The sequence below is a fragment of the Myotis nattereri genome, assembly GCF_964212035.1.
Source record: "Myotis nattereri genome assembly, chromosome: 4".
NCBI lineage: Eukaryota > Metazoa > Chordata > Mammalia > Chiroptera > Vespertilionidae > Myotis > Myotis nattereri.
In genome coordinates this window covers 44002275-44024858 of record NC_138079.1, presented here as the reverse complement: position 1 = coordinate 44024858, position 22584 = coordinate 44002275, and the positions used below count along the sequence as shown (strand labels likewise).

Below are 22584 nucleotides of genomic sequence, written 5' to 3'. Positions count from 1 at the left end.
CTTGTAGTAGAGGCAGAGCTTGGGGCAGACCCTTCTAGCAAGACGGAGAGCAAGGCAAAGACCACAGGGAGGAAACCTGGCACCTGCCATTGCTGATATTTCTTTCTATGGCCACATCAGTTTGAAAGAACAGCCAGCAAGTATAAGCCTTAGCTGGGTGGCCATGCGTCCAACAACAATTTGGGAACCCATTTAATCAGGCCAGGTGTGGGCTCCTAAGAAGATGGTAAGGCAGGTCCAAGAAGAATGGCTATGGGAACATGGGGGAGTCACCTGGGGGTGCTTTGCCTCCAAATTTGTCATGATATTCGTCTGACATGATCGTCCCATTTGTTAACTTGTGCAGAATGTCAATGCTCCAGGACCAAGCACAGGGAAGGGCGACTACTCGCTCAATCTTGGACAAAAGGGAGTCTGAGCCCTAAATACACAAAGGTTCTCAGTAAGTTTTATTTTTAAGGATGATGAAGAATATGCAAGTCCTGGCCGGGGCCCCTTGCTGAGTACACCCAGAGCACAGGGACACTGCTCATTCCTGGAGCTGCCATTTCCTGTGGGGTCTGAGCTCGCACAGGGCCTGTGCATCTTGCTAAGGATTTCTGACTTCATCCCTGTGGGAAACTGTTTATTGCCTTCACTATCTGATAAGCATAGACAGAGAACTCCCCGAAACCCCCCCCCCCAAAGCTCGGAGCTAGGCGCCACCTCTGTTTGTCCAGACAGTGGTAGCTGAAACTACTCCCCCATTTATTATTATGTAAATCATTGCTGATGGGCTAGTCTGCTTGTTACTAGGGAGTCACCTGCCTAAGGGCTATGCTATGGGTGCATCCCAGATCAATAAAAGCTTGGTGAGGCCTGAGCACGGAGGAAGTCCTTTGGGACTTGCGGCCTGGTCCCCCAATATTGCAAAATTATCTCGTGTCTTTTTCTCTCATTTGTTGTGCGGCTCCTCTTTCAGATACCGAACCCTACTCCATGCGGGTCGTGGAAGGAGTCTCACTCAACAATCCCAGGGGAGCTGGGAAAGCAGGCTCTAAACTGGAGAATTGCACGTCATCCTTCTAGCAAGCCGCCAGCGTTTTTGTATCAGGGATTCTGTCAGGACTCCATGGATACCTCCTGAAGTTCTCTGGGTCTGAGAGCTCCTTCCAGCAGTTTGTGGAGTAAGAAAGGCAGCCGTGGGTTCTGAGTCCAGAGAGCTGAGGACCCCATTTCTCAGGGGCGATGACAGGCTATACGTATTATTTTGTGGAATTAGCACACAGTAGAGGCAGGCAGGCTTGCTTCATCCCACAGGTGAGGATGGGAATTTTGAGGGTCAAGTACTTTGCTCAGGGTGCTAAGCAAGTGGGTGGGAGTCAGGCCTCATGGGCTTTGGGTTCCAAAGCACATGCCAGCCAGGCCCACAGTCTCTCTGTCCTTCCGATGCAAATACGACGCAGGTGCATCTACCAGGCCAACAGCTCAGCATGATGCCCTGCCCACAGGGTGTTATCAGATCTGTGCTTAGATTCTTAAAAGGATCTATACTAATAAAAGGGTAATATGCTAATTAGACTGGACAACTTCCGGGCATCCTTCCAGACAAAGCCACAGCAGCTGCAAGGGCCGAGGGCACTGCGGTCCCTTTTGTAGAGGCCGCAGGAGAAGGCAGAAGGGAGAAGGCAAAAGGGAGAAGACAGAAGGGAAAAGGTGAGAAGGCTGGCACCACAGGAGAAGGGAGAAGGCCAACACCCCACGAGAAGGCAGAAGGGAGAAGGCCGGCACCGTGGGAGAAGGAAGAAGGTGGCAGTTAGGCGATCAGGCCAGGAGGAGAGAGCAGTTAGGCAGTTAGGGGGATCAGGGTGGCAGGGGAGAGCAGTTAGGCAGTTAGGGGGATCAGGCTGGCAGGGGAGAGCAGTTAGGCAGTTAGGGGGATCAGGCTGGCAGGGGAGAGGAGTTAGGCAGTTAGGGGGATCAGGCTGGCAGGGGAGAGCAGTTAGGCAGTTAGGGGGATCAGGCTGGCAGGGGAGAGCAGTTAGGCAGTTAGGGGCATCAGGCAGGCAGGCAGGTGAGCAGTTAGGAGCCAGTGGTTCTGGATTGTGAGAGGGATCCCGGATTGGAGAGGGTGCAGGCCCGGCTGAGCACCCCCTCCCCCCGCCACAGTGCATAAATTTCATGCACCAGGCATCTAGTGATTTTATGATGAGTTTAAAATAAAACTTATTGAGAACCTTTGTGTATTTCTTCTTTTAATTCTCACAAGTCCATAAAACATAGTTCTTGTTTTTACAGATGAGAAAACAGGCTCAGAGAAGTTCGACGGTCACCTAAGGCCACAGAAAGTTAAAACAGAGCCAGGATTTATGTCCCGATTATTCAATTCTAAAATCCAGGCTCTTCCACTGAAGCACACTGCCCAGGAGGCTATTTGCAGGGAGTGCAAGTGCCCCTGTTTATTGCTGTGTGATTTTTCAGCCCTGGCATCACTGCTGTCTTCGGGTCTCAGGCTGGTGTAGAAATGTAACAGGAACAAACTGCCAGTATGAAGGGAGACGGTGGCTTCTGCCAAAGCAGAGGGGGTGTTTGAAGACTTGATAAGAAGTAAAATAGAAAGTAAGCAAGTTTCAATGGCCTTTCAAAAAAATTGCTGAGGCAAGAAGGAAAGAAAGGCTAGAAACTTAAAGGTGGCAAAGGAGACAATCAGACCAGTTTGAAAACTAAAATGTAGCAATCTATTTAAAAAGCCAAATATCTATTACTCTTGGTCAGAGTTTCTTGAGAGCAAAACCAGTGTTACCTAAAAAGGTCTTTGAAAATAGAGAATGTTCTAGAAGTGGTTAACATGAAGAACACCCCCAAAAGAGGACAAACCTTAAATTTCCTGATAGTTTTCTGCCCAACTTCATAACCAACTGCCTGAAAAAGGAAGAGAGGGAGATTTTGTGTACATTAGTTTGAATTCTCTGATGGCAACTCATGACCTCTTCTGGGTAAGATGCTCTCAGCCTGATGCATATGGAACAATATTTATATCCTTGCCATTAGATAAGTTTCCCCCACAAACCAAAATAATAATAATTTTAAATCCTGCTATATATCTTTCTACAGAATCCTCCACACACCTGGAAATGCTTTTCCATGGGGGTAGGAGATGAATAGTAGCTTCCTATGCAGAAGGGTGTGTATAAAGTTGTGAATGAGTATGCATCTGTGCATTCAGGTGTTGGGGGTGGGGTAGGGGGTGAGGGGAGCAGGGGATGGCCACAACACTATTTGAGATATCCTAAAGAAACTAAAGCACAGGGTTTTAGAGATGGTTGGGAAGAGGGTATGAAAACAGGCCATTTCCTCCCTCTCAATTGTTAACATATAAGAATTTCTACAAAGTGTTTTTAATGCATAAAAATGGTAGATTTTACCATTAAAAATAAAATGTACTTTGGGAGGGAGAGTAGAAGCCACAAAACACAAAATTTTAGTAGACACAACATATTTATGGAGTGTCTTTGTGCCAGTAATTTTTGTAGGACCAAGTATACAGCTATGGACAAGGAAAATTAATTAGCTGCTCACAGGAACTGGCCTTCTACTGGAGGAGACAAATAAAGATATAATGTAGTGTTATTAATATCTCTATACAGGTACTTAAGGAAAATTCAGATATTGAAAAGAGCTATGTGGAAGGTACCTAGGCTAATGTGAGAGAGAGCACAGTCACTAAGCTGGGTTGAGGAAGGCCTTTCTAAGCAGGAGAAACGTGACTTGAACATTGAAAAGAAGGTGATTATCTGGAGATCTGGGGGAAGAATGTTTCGGTAGAACAGTGAATGAGACAGCCAGCTCAGCATGACTGAGGGCAGAAAGCAGCCCAGTGTGGCTGGAGTCCAGTGAATATGGGGACAGGAGAAGTTATATAGTGAGCAAGATCACCAAGATCTTCCAGGTCAAGTTAAAGAGCTGGACTATTTTTCTTTCTCTCTTTTTTTCCTTGTATCACTGGTTTATTATAAAAGGAACAGCCAAATTGAGGAGATGCATAGGACAAGGGGTGGGTAAAAGGCACACAGCTTCCATGCCCACTGTAGGCTCATCACTCTCCCCAAATCTTCAGGTGTTCACCAAACTGGAAGCTCTAAAAGCTGGATTTTATTCTCTGGTATTAGGAAGCCATCAGAGGGTTTTGTGCTGGGGAATCATATCGTCTGATTTACATTTGGAAGGGTTACTCTGGCTGCCTTGTGTAGCATGGACTGGATGGGGCAAAAGTGAACCAGGTATGAGGCAGTAACCCGGCTGATCCAGGCGAGCAGGTTGTGACAGGAGTGCTGAAAACTGTTCAAAACAGAGGGGCTAAGGCTTACTGATGGATCGGATGTGGAGGTCTGTGCCCAACTGAATAGTGTCCCTCAACATTCATGTCTACTCAGAACCTGTCAATGTTACTTTATTCGGATATAGGGTTTTTGCAAATGTTACGATGTCAAACTGGATCAGGGTGGACCCTAAATCCAATGATTTGTTATAAGAAGTATAGTTATAAGAGGGGACTTTGGACACAGATACACTCAGAGGGAAGAGGCATGTGGTGACAGAGGCACAGATTGGAGATCTGCAGACATAAAGTGAGTTCAGGCAGCCCAACTCTGGAAGTCTCTCCAGAGAAGGGCTCCGCTCTGTCTGAATAGCAGGCCTGTCTGGTCCTGCCCAGGTTCAGTGACTGTGTTTGTTGCCCTGCTCTGTGTCTTTGATCACACCATCAGAGCTTGCCAGGCTGGCTTCTGCTTTGCCTCTGTACTCCGGAGGGAGGCGGCCGCAGAGAGGTGGAGGGTCAGAAGATAGGCACTCATGCCTGCAGCTGCTCCATAGCCTTTCATTTTAAATTCTGTATCTGCTTTGAAATTTACAGAAAGTGCAGGGAGGAGACTATCTCTGCCTCTGATTGTGTACTGAAGGGTTCCGTTCAAAGACCCTCCAGGATTTCAGACTGATTCTGAGCAGCTCGCTATGGAATTCTACTCCACGGAATTAGTTTAACAATGCTGAGTAATCCATGATTCACCCCCAGTCCCTTATGCCAACAGTTTTGGGGCCATCCCCTCATCCTCTGAGGGCAACCTCTAAGACTCACAGTGCCAATAACAGCGCAATATGGCAACACTCCAAGTGCATGCTGCCAGATCACCCCATTCCTTCCCTCTCACACACTGGCCACCCCACCTATGCCTTGAAGGTTGGAGTCACCTCATGAGGATGATCAAGAGACACTAACGCCCCTTTCCTTCAAATTCTCTGCAATTCCATCCTCCCTCTCTTCCTTCAACCCTGGAGAAAGCAGCAAGCTGTGATCGAAGAAACAATGGACTTGGGATTGTCTAATGGGCTTTCTCACTGAATGACCTTGGGAAAGTACCTTCATCTCTCAGGGTCTCGGTTCCCTCTTTGGTAACAAGAGCTGCTTATCAAGATGCCTCTAAAGTCCCTTCCTCAGTGTCTCCTTGGACAAAACTCAGGTCTCCCACAATGCATCCTATACCCTCACTTCCCTGGCATCATCAATCACCTGCCCCCCGTCTTTCCTCTAGCACCTCAGTCTCCCTGGATCCCTCCCCTCTACTTACAAAAGCCTTTCCTCAACACTGCCACCCTCTCACATGTGACAAAGGAGTCATGTCTTTCTTGCTTATCATACTCTAGGAATCCTTAGAGTATGTGTAAGCAGGCAAGAGCTCTCAGCAGGAGGAATGACGTGTCACCTTGCTCAATGGTCCTGAGTGCTTCATGGGGTAGTGGAGCAATACCCATTCCATGCACTGGCTGCACCCATGAGTTTAAAGAAGGCCCCCTGAATGGAAATAGACCACAACCCAATGCATTTTTTTTTGTTGTTGAAGTTTCAGTGACGCTGAGATGCATCAAGTGGATCTGTGTGGCACAGACAAAATCAGCTCAGACGGTAGGAAAGGATGATGGGGGTTCTTAAGAGTCAAGTCACCAGAAGCAAAGAAGAGTCTGAGCTGGTGTCCTGGAATAAGTCCCAAGGCTTCAGGAATGTGGAAGCCAGTAGCCTAGTGAAGTTAGCAGAGATCTGTACCAGCTCCAGGGGTGGCTGTTAAGACAGCAGGCTTCCCAGGAGCATCTCTGTGGATCGGCCAAAGCTTCTGCATTAGCAGCAGAGGCACCTGGAACCAGCCGGTAGGGTTTGAAGTAGTTAGGACATGACATCTGGCCTCAAGGAGCACTAGCAGGCAAGTCAGGACAGGGAAACAGCACTGGGAATTTGGGAATATTTCCAAGAGTTCTTTGCAAGATGGACTTTCCAACGGTGCTCATATTGGATGCAGGATGGGGGAAGCAGCTCTCACATTACTGTCACTCAGGTATCAGAAGAAACCGGGCCCTGGCTTGAGGCCCCACACCACAGTCCTGAACCACTGGGCCTTCATGCAAAAGATCTTACACACAGTGGGGACTCAGTCGATCTGTTCAATTGTTTTTACTTTTAAAAATCCAAGACTGTATATTCACTTTATCTTTTGTGGATAAATATACTAACACAGACTTTCCGTTTATTGGAAGACTTTGGTATTTCCTGAGTCGGGAGATTCCTGAACCTCCCTGCCTTGGAATTTACCACACTTCTCCGCCCATCCTGCCCTCCCCAGGGTCTGTAACCACAAGACTTGAGGTATCAGTGAAAGTGTTTTCAGTTTAGTAGCTGAGGACTGAGAAGAGAGGCTTGTATACACTTGTGGAAACTTCGGCCTCAGGAAAATGCCCTGCACAGGGCAACACGGAGCCCAGCCTTGGGGCACCCGCCCCCCTGGCTGGGGATTGGCTCTGCCTGTTTGGTATGTCCCCACAGAGTATTTCAGACAAAGTCTATTTGTATCATTTCAATGGAAGATGGCTGCTCAGTGCTCAATGTTGAAACTTTCAAATAGTCTACTAACAATTCTTAAAACCTGATTTAGGGCTTCAAAGTTACTCTTTGGCCTACCCTGAAGCCTTCATGTCATCTACATAGGACTTCAATTCCCGTATGGGAATTTCATCTTCCTTTCCCCCAGCATCCATACTTTGCTGATCAAGCCAACACTTACTAACTGGTATGCAACTGCCAGAAGATACAGAAGCTCCCAAGAATTCCATTCCCTGAGTCTGTTACTGTCACTACTCATCAAGGGAGACAGACCAAGTCCTTTTTCAAACCACAAATTCTGAAAGTATTTTTTATTCAATTTCCCAAGAAATGAGTCAACAATCTAGAAATGATCTACCAGGTACTTGTACAAAAATATTATCTACCAAACTAGGCCAAAGTATCTGGTTATTGTAACTAGGAATTCATGAACCATATTGACTCCTAAACTATCCTTTTCATCAAACATTGCCCAATTTTGAGGGCAGAGACCTTATTCACACAGAGAATAAGTATGGTGTGAAATCATGTTGGTTAGAAATATAATTTTCCAAAAGTAAACTAACTTCTTGGAATTGAGGTTCCACTGAAAGGCTGTCAAGAATACTAACCCTGTGGAGCAAATGTGCACGGTGCTGAGAAGTGCTCTGTCTTGAAGAAATGATGGCCCTCGTGTGCCTCTCTCAATTCAAGCCAGCATCTCTGTCTTAACTCTTCAGGAGTAGAAGGCCTCCGGGTTAGAAGGCCTAGGAAATACACTACAGTGAAAGCATCATTCTAAGAGTTAAAACATTATAATTGTTATTGTTTATAGCTAATATTCATTCAGGGCTTACTTATACCAGGGACTAAACTCATTTAATCTTTACAACAATCCTTTAAGTCAGAGCTATCCCCATTCTATAGAAAATAATAATGATATAACAGTAATAACTTCTATAGTGTTTATTATATGCATGCACTGTTCTAACACTTTACACATATTATTAACTTATTTAACCCCCATAATGACCTAATAGAGTAGCAAAGTTTTTGCACTGCACAATGTCACCAGGTACCATTCACATCAACCATGGATGTGACTATAGTAGTCACAGGTTCTAATTTCCTAATCTAATATAGACTTCTAATTTCTAGAACTCTAATTTATAAGGCTTCTAGAATGAACAAACACCTCCTGGTTGGCCAGCCTAGCTCTCTGGTTACATAGCATCTCATGCTGGGACACACATCACATCTGTACTTTCCCCAGGTCAGAAAAAAAAAAGCACCACTGAATCGAAGTATGAGGCCTGATGTACACTCACAGGCACAGAAATTGGAATCCCACAGGAGCCCTCTAATTGCATGTTTCTTTTCTAGCGAGACCACATATTGCACAAAATTTGCTTCGCTTAAAGATACTTTAAATTAGTGAGTTTGGGGGTCAACAGAGATGCATTTAATTTTGGGACAGCACCTTATGTGTCTATTTGACTATTTCAATTTTTGCACATTCTAATATATATTTGTATATGTATTAAACTGAGATGGTTAAAAATGCACAGTTTCTTTTATAAGAATAACTGACTACATGTAAAAGACTAAGGTTGAGAGGGGATCCTTCCTGTATTCCGAACTGGGCAGTTCAAAAGCTAGAAAGCATTTCTCAGACTCTCCTGCAACTCAGGTTCTGAATGCAGATTCGGGCCTGGACGGTGGAAGGTAGACGAAGGCCATTGCCAGTGCAGCAGCATCCCAGTGTCCAGGCCCACAGAGGCAGCGGCAGGGTCCTGATCCCTGATGCAGCCCGTGGGTGTCTTCCTAAGGCAGAATTTTCCGCAGCCATCTCTTACTTGCTCCCCATCCAGGACAGCAGAGGCAGCGCCCCCTGGGGGTCAGTTCTACTTGGTGTCTCAAAAGTGAATCCTGGAAGCCCAGCTTCAAGCCTATGTACCCAAGTCCTTACAATAAATCTCTTCCCAAGAAAAATAGCTAATGTGTTCCCCACACCCAAGCTTTCACAGGTAGCAGACAGCAAGTGCCCGATGCCAAATGCCCAGGAATTATTCCATGATGCTCAGGAGCTACCTTTCCTGTCAGATGTCAGATGAGGGAGACAGTGCCTGAGCAAGTCTTGGCATTCAACTAAAACAGCATGTTCCCCATTTGGAGACACTGCATCTCGGGGCTCTTCAGGTTTGCCGTGCTGAGGCCTGCTTTCTAATAAACCTGCCTGATTTCTACGTCAACACTCATACTGATTACACATGCTTTCCAACTCTGCCCAGCCCCAGCCCCCAACAGAGGGAGAGGGGGAGGGGAGGGGGAGGGGGAGGGGGAGGGGAGGGGAGGGGAGGGGAGGGAGGAGAGGGAGGGGAAGGGAGGGGAGGAGGGGAGGGGAGGGAGGACAGGGAGGGGAAGGGAGGGGAGGAGGGGAGGGAAGGGAGGACAGGGAGGGGAAAGGAGGGGAGGGGAGGGGAGGGGAGGGGAGGGGAGGGGAGGGGAGGGAAGGGAAGGGAAGGGAAAAGGGAACCCTAGTAGAGGTAAGGAGACTTCACAGAGAAGCATATACAGAGAGTCCAGAGGGCCTGATTCACCCTGAGGACAGTCCTGGGTGAATCAGGCCCTCTTTGCCCATGTTTAGAAGATAGTCAGCCCGTGAGAGTTTTAAAAAGCCTGTCTCTGTCTCTGTTTGCCTGGCAGAACCTGAGCCTCATTAAAATGAAAACCTCACCACTGCAAAGGATCGTTCTATAGATTCAGAGTAAAAGTCTGACTAACAAAATAAAAGAATTTAAATAGAAGATGATAAGCTAACAGGACTAACATGTGGCCAATGAATTCATTGGTGCCAATAAATGTTCATAGTAATATCTTCATTCCGAGGATTTCAAGTAGCAAATTATTTGCACGCAGTGCATATACAGGGATCTTTGTATATAAAGTGGAGAGGCTACACTGGGGACAAAACAGTATTTATATTTGGACTAGGAGGTCCTCTCCAGCTGGATAATGTTCAGTGAGCTCAGCCAACATTATAAAAGCCCATGACGGGTAAACAGCACATCCTCCGGAGGGGTCCGTTTCTGCTTCTGGTTCCTGAAGATGCTAAGATCCAGCTCATATACTCAGGTTTAAGAGCGAGAATTAACAGCATCCCAATCGCACAGCGAGTTCATTCATTAGAGCTTATTCCCTAACATCATCCCAGACACAAGACTGTTTTCTTTCATGATCACACCTAGGAAATGCTCTCCAATGATGGAAATAAAATCAACCCAGCAGAGCAGCACACCAACCATCATGTATGATCAATTCTGTCACCAGCAAGGTAACTTTTTATCCTTTGAGAACTTGCCTATGTATCAGAATACCATTTTTGATACATAGGCAAGTTCTACACTTGACTAACTTACTCTCTTGGTAAGATGAAGTGGGAAGTTAGGCAATGATCCCCAGACAGAATCCGAGTTGAGTTCTTGAACCCTCTGAGACTCTGATCACATGACAGGGATGCAATGATCACAGTGGACAACCAGCAAAACATCAATGCTCTCTTCTTAGCATAATCTTCAAAAGGCATGGACAATTCCTTCAGCATTGGATAAATTAACCAACTCTACTCTAGGTTAGATATTATAAGAACTTTTAAAGAAGGCAAGGAAAAAACATACAATTAAAATATCCATTATTATCCAGCTTCAAAACTACAATCCCTGGAATTTGGCTCCAGATACTGTGGCATTGCTAATGCTAGAAAGCTTCCTTCAGAGTTCTAACAAGGATTTTTCTTATAAGATCCCTGGGAAAGAGGTCAAAAAGAACTCACCTAACTCATATCAACTTTCGCTCTAGAAGGAAGAGTTCAAAGGCATTTATAAAACTCTCTAAGCATTGTTCTTAGCTTGAATACTAGAGTCCCTAATAAAATATGTTTTTCACTGAAGATAAACGTAATAAGAATAAAATGGTTAAGTCAGCAAAATAACAGGAAAAATAAATGAAAGTACAAATAATTTTAAAAGGTTATTAAGAAACAGCTCACATACTATGAAATTCACCAATTTTAAGTGCATAATTTACTAATATTTAGTTTAGAGGGCTGTGCAACAATAATCACAATCCAATTTTATAAAGACTTTTCAAAAATTTAGCAAGATAGTATGGTACTGGCATAAAGATATTCATATATATGCATATATATATGTATATAAATGGAACAGAAGTAGGAGTACAGAAATAAATTCTTACATTTATGGTCCATTGATTTTCTATAAAGGTATTAAAGCAATTTAATGGGGAAAAGAATAGTCTTCTCAACAAATGGTGCTGGAGCAATTGGCTGGCTACAAGCAAAAATGATTAACTTAATCCTAAATGTAAGGGCGAAAATTATGAACTTCAATAAGAAACATAGGAGAAAATCTTAGTACATTGGGATGGGCAAAGAATTTTTAGGAACAACATCAAAAGCAAGATCCATAAATGGGTAGATTGGACTTTATCAAAATTGAAAACTTTTGTGCTTCAAGAACACCAAAATATCCCTAGTGGCAATTTGTAGTCAATCCCTGTTCCCAACCCAAGCCAGGCAGTCATGGATCTGTTTGCTGTCTTTGTAGATTTACTTTTTCTAGACATTACATAAAAATGGAATCATACTGTGTTGATTTTCTTACATCTGGCTTTTTCCCCTTTGCACAGGAGTCCTCCAACCTGCTGCCTGTTTTTGTAAATAAAGTTTTATTAGAGTACAGTCACACCTGATCATTTGTATATTGTCTATTGCTGCGTTAGCACTATGAGGGCAGAGACCATATGGTCCACAAGCCTAAAACATTTACTATCTCATCTTCTAAAAAACATTGCTGATGCTGACTTAGCATAATATTTTCGAAGTTCATTCATGTTGTAGCATTCACCACCATTCATTCCTTTTTAATGCAGAATAATATTTTATTGTATCACATTCATTTTAGCCATTCACTTGTTGGTGCACATTAGAATTTTTTCTAATTTGGGGCTACTATGAATAATGCTGCTATAAAAATTCATGTATGAGTCTTTGTGTGAACATATGGCTTCATTTCTCTTGCATAGATGCCGAATACCCAGGAGTGGAATCACTCGATCCTATGATAAGCTTATGTTGAACATTCTATGAAACTATTCAACTGGCAAACTATTTTCCAAAGTAGCTGCTATATTTACATCTCCACCAGCAAATGTATGAGGGTTTTTGTCTCTCCACATTCTGACTACCACTTGTAATTTTCTGTCAATTTTATTATAGCAATTCAAATGGGTATGAAGTAGTATCTTATTGAGGTTTTCAGTTACATTTCCCCTAATGACCCATCTTTTCATGTGCTTTTTAGCCATTTGTTTACCTATTCAAATTGTCCACCTAGTTTTATTTCTTATTACTGAGCTGTAAGAGTTCTTTGTATGATCTGAATAGATAGAAAACCTTTGTCAAATATATGATTTGTAAATATTTCCTCCCATTTCTCTATGGATTATCTTTTTTTGCTTTCTTCATGTTGATATTCAAAGCACAAAACTTTCCAATTTTGATAAAGTTCAAGTTATCCATTTATGGATCTTGCTTTTGATCTTTTTTCTAAAAATTCTTTGCCCAACCCCATGCACTAATATTTTCTCCTATGTTTCTTAATGAAGTTCATAATTTTTGCCCTTACATTTAGGATTAAGTTAATCTTTTTTGCTTGTAACCAGCCAATTGCTCCAGCACCATTTGTTAAAAAGACTACTCTTTTCCCCATTAAATTGCTTTAGTACCTTTAAAGAAAACCAGTGGACTATAAATGTAAAAATTTATTTCTGGACTCCTACTTCTGTTCCATACATATATATGAATATCCTAATGCCAATACCATACTATTTTGCTAAACTTTTTTTTAAATCTTTATTGTTTAGATTATTACAGATGTTCCCCTTTTTTCTCCCCATAGCTCCTCTCCACCCAGTTCCCTATGCCCTCACCACCCCACACTGTCCTCATCCATAGGTGTAAGATTTTTGTCCAATCTCTTCCTGCACCCTCCACACCCTCTTCCCCCCAAGAATTGTCAGTCTGCTCCCTTTCCATGCCCCTGATTCTATTACATTCACCAGTTTATTCTGTTCATCAGATTTTTTATTCATTTGATTTTTAGATTCACTTGTTGATAGATATGTATTTGTTGGTCATAATTTTTATCTTTACCTTTTTCTTCTTCCTCCTCTTCTTAAAGAATACCCTTCAGCATTTCATATAATACTGGTTTGGTGGTGATGAACTCCTTTAGCTTTTTCTTATCTGTGAAGCTCTTTATCTGACCTTCAATTCTGAATGATAGCTTTGCTGGGTAAAGTAATCTTGGTTGTAGGTTCTTGCTATTCATCAATTTGAATATTTCTTGCCACTCCCTTCTGGCTTGCATGGTTTCTGTTGAGAAATCAGCTGACAGTCGTATGGGTACTCCCTTGTAGGTAACTAACTGTTTTTCTCTTGCTGCTTTTAAGATTCTCTCTTTGTCTTTTACTCATGGCATTTTAATTATGATGTGTCTTGGTGTGGTCCTCTTTGGATTCCTTTTGTTTGGGGTTCTCTGCGCTACCTGGACCTGCAAGTCTATTTCTTTCACCAGGTAGGGGAAGTTTTCTGTCATTATTTCTTCAATTAGGTTTTTAATATCTTGCTCTCTTTCTCTTCTCCTGGCAACCCCATAATTTGGATGTTGGTACGCTTGAAGTTGTCCCAGAGGCTCCTTACACTATCTTCATATTTTTGGATTCTTATTTCTTTTTGCTCTTCCAGTTGGGTGTTTTTTGCTTCCTAGTATTTCAAATCTTTGATTTGATTCTTGGGATCCTCTAGTCTACTGTTGAATCTCTGTATATTATTCTTTATTTCAGTTAATGTATGCTTAATTTCTGGCTGGTCCTTTTCCATTTTTTTGGCATTCTCACTAAGATCCTTGAAGGTCTCACTAAGTTCCTCAGAGGTCTCACTAAGTTCCTTGGAGGTTTTCAGAAGATTTTTAAGTAACCTTATAACTGTGGTTTTTGAACTCTATATCCAATAGTTTGCTTTCCTCCATTTCTTTCATTCGTGACACGTTTCTTTGTCTCCGCATTTTGGCTGCTTCCCTGTGTTGATAGAGTGGCCTTGTGTGGTAGGTGTCCTATAGGCCCCAGTGGCTCAGCCTCCCCAATCACCTGAGGTGGACACTCTTGGTGTACCCCTTTGTGGGCTATGTGCACACTCTTGCTGTAGTTAAGCCTTGATTGCTGTTGGTATCACTGGAAGGAATTGACCTCCAGGCGAATTGGCTGTGAGGACCAGCTGTGTCTACAATGGAAGGACTGCTGTGCAGGAGACACCCTTCTGGGGCAGGACTTGCTTCAATGGGGCTTTGGTCTCACTGAGTCTGCCCCTTGAGTGTGTCGCTTATGGATGTGAAGAGTTGTAATCCGGTACGGTCTCACACTGACCACTGGGTACACTGGCTCTTGGATCTCCAAGGAGGTACAAAGTCAGCCACTGCCTGAGGCCACCCAGCAGGAGCTACAGAGAGATCTGCAGATTCCTCCTCTTTGTAGGGGGTTTGGAAGTGCGCAGATGAAGCCCAGCTGTGAAGCAAAGCAGGCTGCTGCTGCTGAGCCGTGGGCCTTCTTTTGGAAGCTTTGGGGCTCTCTGACAGGGCTGCAGTTTGACAGGTTTTAAGCTGAGAAAGGACATGCCATTCATATGCGAAAGCTGCTGCGCATAGCTTGGGTGGGGCTGTAAATTGGGTGGGGCAGGGTCTCAGGGAATCACCAAGGCGGAGCAAACAGCAATGGCTGCCAGTCAACCCTGCATCAGAGGCACCCCCTCCCACAGCCCCACCCCCAGGGCAGGAAAAATGATTGCTGCAAGCACCTCTGAGAGAAAGCCGCCCTTGAGTTCTGGCCCAAGGCCAGACAGTCCATTTTCTCCCCATATAAGTATGGGTCTCCAGAGTCTCGCCCGGAACTGGAGTTCAGATCAATTGGGAGCTTGTATCTCCCTCCCAATTGGAAAAAAACACAATAGCGCACCTGGTTGCCAGCCCATTCCATGCGCGCCTCCACACCTCCTACCCATCTCAATGTGCTTTTTTCTTTCCCACGGTTCGGGATGATAGTTGTTTTGTCTTTTAATTGTAGTTTTGATGTGGTTGTGAGAGGCAGCAAGTACAGGTGTTTACCAATGTCGCCATCTTGGTTTTCTCTATTTTGCTAAACTTTTGAAAAGTTTTTATAAAATTTTTAAATCAGGAAGTAGAAATCCTCCAACTTAGTTCTTACTTTCCAGAACTGTCTTGGCTATTCTGAGTCCTTTGCATTTCCATAGAAATGTTAGCACTCAATAAAAATTAAAAAAAAAAAAAAAAAGATAAAGAGAAAAGGAAAGAAATTGAAAACCTTGCTGAGATTTTTTTTTTGAGATTTTTAATATGTATATATTAAAAGGTATGCATGTTTTTAGGATCAGAAAATACACCTATTGGTAACAATTTGCATAAGATTTGTTCACTGGAATGTGTGAAGCTTTCAGAATACAAGGTTGCAAACTTAATTTTTAGTATTAAGATACCCATTCCCTCTGCCCAAAAACCCAGTCTCCCTCAGACTGTGTCCAGATGGAGCTAGGCAATGTCTTCTGACTCGCAATGCAACCAGGGATCTGCCTCAAGCCCTTTCCAAAGTGAACACGAGGCATAAATAAGCTCAGGGGGTGCCGCTCCAGGGCTAAGAGGGCTTGGACAAGCCGTCTTGGACGTGTATCTGGTCCCCTCTCTTTCGTTCTCCCTGTTTAGATTTCTTGCTGACACTTAACACTTAGCTTGCGAACTGAGATCATTGTTAACTTAGTCTGTCAGACCTTGGACTTGAAATCTAATCATCTGCATCACTTCTTTCCTTTCCACCATGTCCCATATAGAATCCATAGAAAATGTCTACACTAGCATTTCTCAGCCTCCTACCCCTTCCAGAACAGTCCAATGCAAGTCCTAAGCATGTCCTACCATCACTGCTTTAAAAACATACTGGGGAGCCTCATCTCTTCTCTCCCAAAATGCCTGTCAATATACACAAGCGTCTGCTATAGTGAATTCCGTTACTTAGCATGGATTCATTTAACAAAGCCAATTCTAGATCTCTTGAGAGTGCCCCAAACTACACTCCTTTCATCAGAAAACCACAGGATAGCACACAATTGATACACTTTTGCAGGGGTAGTATGCATGCCTGTGTGTGTGTGTGCGTGTGTGTGTGTGTGTGTGTGTATACACACACACACGTGTGCTTGTAAATGAGACAGGAAGAGGTAGTGAGAATAAATGGGCAACAGGGGAATGCATTCATTTCAACTTAACACTCTGGCTTGTCACAGTAATAGAGGCTGTAATGGTAAACACAACAGTCCCTATTCTCAAGAAGCTTATAAATCATATGGAGGAAACAGTCAATAATAACAACAAGAAATATTCATAGAGCGCTTAATTGGTTTTGAATGTGGAGCTAAGAACAGTATAAGAATCATCACATTTAATCCTCATTACAACTCTATGTATAGGTACAATCATTACCCTCACTTTAAAGATGAGAAAAATGAGACTCAGAGGGGCTGCCTTAGATCACCTTAGACAAGTGGCAGAACTCAGACGCAGCTTTATTTGGCACCAAATCCACTTTCTTGACCACTTTTCAATCCAGATTCCTTGGAGACTCATTCTTAACTGCCCTTATCAATACCCTCTTCTCTCTAAGGCCCTCGTGGCCCCTGTTCCCTGAATAATTTCTTTGTCCACTGCCAGACCGCCGGACCCCAGCAACCAGAGGTCACTTCTCCAGCAAGCACCATCCCCAGGAAGGGCACACAGCCTTTCTTCCCACTCTTAAAGTAATAGGCAGAGAAGCTCACATCCCCAGGACTATTAACTCCTGAGAAGGCAAGGGAGCCTCTTAACTCTATTCTCCACCCACGTCCTATACATGGTCCAAGCAAGACCAGACAATCAGTCCACCATGGATCCCGAATGAATTGTTTCCCACCGTAGGCAGCGGAGGGTTCTCAACATTAAGATTAGGAGCCCACTAATGATGGCAGGGCACTACTAAAAGCCATCGAATTGCATGTTTAAATTGGTGAGTTGTATGATATATGAAATATATCTTAACAAAGCTGTTTAAATTTTTTAAGAAAACAGGGCTGTCAATCTTTGAAAATGAGAGGCTTTTCTATCTTGAAGTCACTATAGAAGGTAGCTGAGTGGCAGAATGCACTTCAAAGAAATGCATGGTGGGTGGATTTTTAAATGAAAAAGTAAATCAGTAAAAGCTGGTTGGTGAGTCCAGGAGTTTCTTCTACTTGACAGGATGTTTATCTGAAGAAGTGTTTGGGAAAACAAGGGAAATTGTTCAAATCCCCCAAAATGTCTTTCTGGGTATCAACCATTATCCAAGTATCCTCTTCAGGAACGCGCTGGTGCTAGGCCCTGAGCCCTCCTGGGAAATGAAACACAAACTATGACACACACCAAGGAAACGGGAATAAAAGGCAGTCCTCAAAACCGCCTTACTTACAGGAAGTGACTGCTTCTGAGAGGGAAGAAAGTTGAGATTCACACTTGAAGATTATCAATAATTAAAATCATCAGAGGCCAGTTAATTGAAGACCAAATAATCGCATACCAATTAATTGTTCAATTATTCCTAGAAACATCAGAGGCACATGGCTCTGAAATACCACTTTACAAAAGTCACCTGGGTTAACAGAATAAGCACTGGACTGGTTGTCCAGAGACTGGGACTCAGATCCTATCCTTGCAATGTATAACTTCTCATGAGTAAGTCACTTTACCTCGCTGAGCTTGTTTCTTTATAAAGTCAAAGAGGATGATGATGACATCTGCTTTCCCACTTCCCAGGCATGTTGTGATGGACACATATACCATTACTCATTAAGGAGCTTTAAAACCATAAGGCAGTATACAAACAAAAGGTATAAGATTAGGTCTTCATAAATCCACAGTGCTCAAATAGAACAAAAGGAATGAGAGCATCATTTCAAATCTCTAACACTGCAGTGAGGGAGGTGAGTAAGACAGAGGCAGGCAACTCTGGCCTTTGAAGAGACTGTTGGATTTGGGTGCCTTTGCTTCTAAAGAGGACTGTGCCTCATCTTATACACAATCCACAAGAACCAAGAAAACTGACTCTGGCAGTGTAAGTTTATTTGCCAGGGGGAGGTTTACCTTGACTAAGCTGCTCTATTTTGAATGGATTCTGAATTGTGTACAGAATCTGGAAAATTAGAAGCAAGCACAAAGGAAAGCCTGTAAAGATTATAGGCAGGTAGCATCTGAGCTGTTGCCACTTGAATGCTACACATAATTCAATATCTGGCTTCAGAGCCTTTGTAGCTAGTGATCCAATCATACCTGAAAAAGGAGATGCTTGGTCCTCCATGACTATGTGCCACATTTATTTTAAAAACAACACACACATGCATACAAAAACAGATCATAATACAATTATTTTACTCTATTTCAACTAGCCTATTTTGGGTTTTCTGTGGGCTTATGGCTCCTCATTTTTTGAAGCCACTGAAATGTAATTTGCTTCCATATAAATCTTTCATTACTTCTCATTATGATGCACGTGTAGAAATCTTGGAAATATTAATTTAATCCAGGATGATGGATGCCGTCTCCACTAGATCTAATACCAGCTAAATTCCTAAAATTATCACACACACCATAAAGTGTGCACCCATAAAGAAATAACTTGCAGATCCACAGGGAAAAAAATGTCTCAAAGTTAAAAAAATAAAAATAAAAAAGGAAGAAAGAAACCCTTGCTCCTTGAGCAAGCTAATTGGAAGAGTGTATGAAATACTTTGAAACTATATTAACCTTTTCTTTCAGGGTCATGCACTGAAGCCTTGTTATTTTGCAAATGTGACATTTTCCCTTGGTTTTCAAGTCCGAAGTTTAACAACATGGCCAATAATTATGCTGGTTATTATCAGGATCCTGGAGTTCACATCTTGATCATTGAAGATTTACTTTCTGCCTGCTCATCTAATCTCCTCAACTGGATTGTCAGTTCGTAGAGTGTAGGCAATGCTTCCTATTTCATTTTTATCTTTCTCCAGCATCTGGTATGGCACTGGGCATATAACTAATTAAACAAAATCAAATAAACTCCTGTATCATTTAATCTGAAGAGTAGGAAAGAATAATGCTTTTAATTCAGGCAGAGATTTCTGAGTCTCTAAACCAAGCTCTCTGATGAACAATCGAATTTAGACTTTGCTTTTAAAAAATGTAAGCAGCTAACATTTCTAGGAGCCTTTCCAAAGAGCTGGGTATTGAGGCCAGTACAGCTAGTCTTCCCACCTTCTCCCACTCCCCCAAATCTCCCAGAAACCCTAGTCCTCTATAACCCCTTCCCACTTGCTAATCACAGTATTTTAAGAACCAAGTTTTTAGTCCCAGAATCACAAATTCAGTATATAGGGAATAAAAACCATCTACAAATAAGTAATTTACTAGCTTCTTAGAACTTTGTCTTTGCCTTCTAAATGTTCCATAATTCCAAGAGATGGGCTTTTCTGCAAAGGAGCATTAAACTGGGACAGTGCAACCCCCTGGGAAGCTGAGATGCTAGAGTAAGTGTAATGTGTCACATAGGCCAACTTCAATTTTATCCTAAAATGAACATTACAACTTTAAATTCTGCATTACAGACAGACAATAGCTACACAGGGAGGCTCCTCTCAGTTTGCAGAAGAGAGCAGAGCCATTAAGTGTCTTCTTATTGCTAAGCAACAGTTGTGTTAAAATCAAACTGCTCTCAGCTTTCAAATTGCAGAAAAATCATTTTATTCCATTCAGAGCACTACAGGTAAAGGGAGAAGAGAGGACTGACTATTCAGAGATATTGAAATATGAGGTAGATTTAAGCCATATCCTAATTTTAGATATAGACCCACGACTTCAAAGTATTTGGTAGGGAATAAGCCTGGGGTGCTCTGTCCCATAGGAAACAGCCAGACATGCATCCTTTTCCAAAATGAAAATATGTTCTTGAAACTCAATTTGATTATGAATATTTGGCCAAGGTTTACTGGCTACTATGAAACCACCTGTAGTAGTTATCTATTGCTGCATTAATAAATTACCCTAAAACTTAGAGACTTAAACCAATAATCATTTATTCTCATAGTTTCTTCAGGACAATATTTTGGAAGTGGCTTAGTTGGGTGGCTCTGGCCCAGGGTTTCTCATGAGTTTGCAGTCCAGATGTGCACCAGAGCTGCAGTCATCTGAAGGCTCGGCTGGGGCTAGAGGATCCACTTCTAACTCATGAGGCTATTGGCAAGAATACTGCTTCATAGTGTCTTGCTGGTCTCATGGGCCTCTCCTCATAACATGGAAGCCATTTCCTCCAGAACACATGAACCAAGAGAAAGATTGACTAAGGCAAATGCTGCTTGCCTTTTGATAACCTAGGCTCCAAAGTCACACATGGTCATTTCTGCTTAATTTTATTTGTTAGAAGCAAGTCATGCCCATGCAGAAGGGAAGGGAAAGCAAGTTCTGCCTCTTGAAGGAAGGAGTATGAAAAAATCTGTGGGCATATTTTTAAAACCACAGACCACCCAACAGAAATGTTTTTGTCCTCCAAAAAAGATGGTGGTGCTACAGAAACCCAAAGAATGAAGCCCAGCTCTGCCCTCTATATGTCAGGCACAGGCTGGGACTAGTAATGGATCCTGTGGGTCCTCTCTTCGTTTGCCAGATGACAGGAGTAAAATCTGCCTCTTACACCTATGTGACCTTAGGTGATTTACTCTCTGTATCTCAAGTTTCTCTACTGGGAAGTGAGTATAATAACTGCAACATATCAGTTAGCATAATAAGCTCTGAATAGTGCACAGTATATATGTATCTTACAGGAGTTTGTAACTTTATTATTATTACTATTATCATGTTGGTAGTAAGTGCAACTACTCCATTTGAAAACAAAAATGCCCAACAGGAGAGCAAAGGACAGGGGTTTGTACAACATAGATGTGATTTTGTGAGGCCCTCTGCAAAACCTATGCACAATTACTATTTATTCACAATTAATAAGACAGGCTAATTAATAGTACGTGTTAATCACACTGCCTCTTTAGGTCATCCAAGAACTTGTGAAGACACAGGCTACAAATGTCAATAAAATGCTCTTTGGTTGTATAAAGTAAGGAATACATATAGAATATTTTCTCGCAGATCAAAAGTTCACTTCTCCCTTACTATATACTTCAAAAGTCTTAAGGCTCAGTAAAACTGAGCTGAATTGCACCATTAACTATGCAAAAGGAGTACATTTCTACACATTACTTGGACTGCCATACTTAACCTTTAACTACTTTGAAAAATGTTATTACTGAAATCCTATCTCATCCTTTTTCATGTATAGAGCTGATGCAATGTTATATAATCACAACATTATCATGAATAATCAAATAATCAAAAATTCCAGGAAACCGGAAAGCTTTTCAGTCTTATGTGATTATTTTTGGTTTATTATTATTCTGAGTCATCATTAGATAGTGAGAATCTTTCTGACTCATCAGAGATTATGCTCTCTCATTGTTAAAAGTATTTTATTTTTTAAATTAAAAATATAAATTTATTTTTTTAAAGAGAGAGAGAAAGGGAGAGAGAGAAACATTGACTTGTTGTTCCAGCATTCATGCATTCATTGGTTGCTTCTTGTATGTACTCGGACTGGGGACCAAACCCACAACTTTGGTGTATCAGGATGATGCTCTAACCAAATGAGCTACATGGCCAGGGCAGAAAGTATTTTACTGTATATTAACTGTTTAAAAATGTGTAGTCTCTTCAGAGAATCGGGAATTCTGGGTTTAGATAATTTTTCTCTTTCTATTAGCATGTTCTTCACCACAGAAAGTTCTCCAGAACCAGGGTAAGGTCCTAAAGTGCACAGAAAGGCACACCCTGAGCATTAGAAAACTACTGAACTCCTGACTAGACTGTGAGAGGCAGAGCTGACTTCATGTCTGTGTGTGTGTTGGGGGGGGGGGGGGAGGCTTGGGCTGTGTTGCATAGTGGCCCACATTTAGAAGGGCCCACACTTGTTTTAATGCTCAGCTGTACCGGTCTTGAAATTCTTTATAATTTTTTAAACAAGGGGGCCTGCATTTTCTATTGCACTGGGCCCTACAAAGGATGCAGCCAGTCCTGGCAACAGGACATACATCTATAAAAAAGTGAAGAACTCCAAAAAGTAAGAACATATCTTTTGAAAAAAGACAACAGGACACAGGGAATGGGGAGATGAATAAGAACTAAGACAAGCAGGTTTCTGATTGCACAGAGAATGAAAAGATGATGAGGGCCCATACGAGAAACACTACATGCAGCCAACATTTTGACCTTAGACTTGTGAATGCTATCTCTAACTCAGGTGAGAGAGCCTGTTTCCTACTATGCCCTGACTAACCAGGAAATAGAGAAAGGCCGAGAAACTGAGACAGTCTTTCTAAGAATGGCAGAGAGCAGAGTAGTGATTCTTAACTCTATTTCTGTTTTCACACCATTCACATGGACAGCACATTTCCACCAATAACACCTCTCTTTTTTGGA

At 42.5% G+C, this 22584-nt stretch overlaps 1 protein-coding gene across 3 annotated transcripts in view; it reads right to left on the bottom strand.

The window, feature by feature from the left end:
• RASGRF2 (Ras protein specific guanine nucleotide releasing factor 2) overlaps positions 1–22584 on the bottom strand; it is a 187754-nt gene that overhangs the window by 35245 nt on the left and 129925 nt on the right. The window contains exon 18 of one of the 3 annotated variants that reach the window (XM_081088646.1): positions 7516–7662. The exons of the other annotated variants lie outside the window; for them this stretch is intronic. Within the exon in view, the coding sequence (XP_080944772.1) occupies positions 7516–7662 (147 nt within the window). The remainder of the gene's footprint in view (positions 1–7515; positions 7663–22584) is intronic. 3 annotated transcript variants of the gene reach the window in all.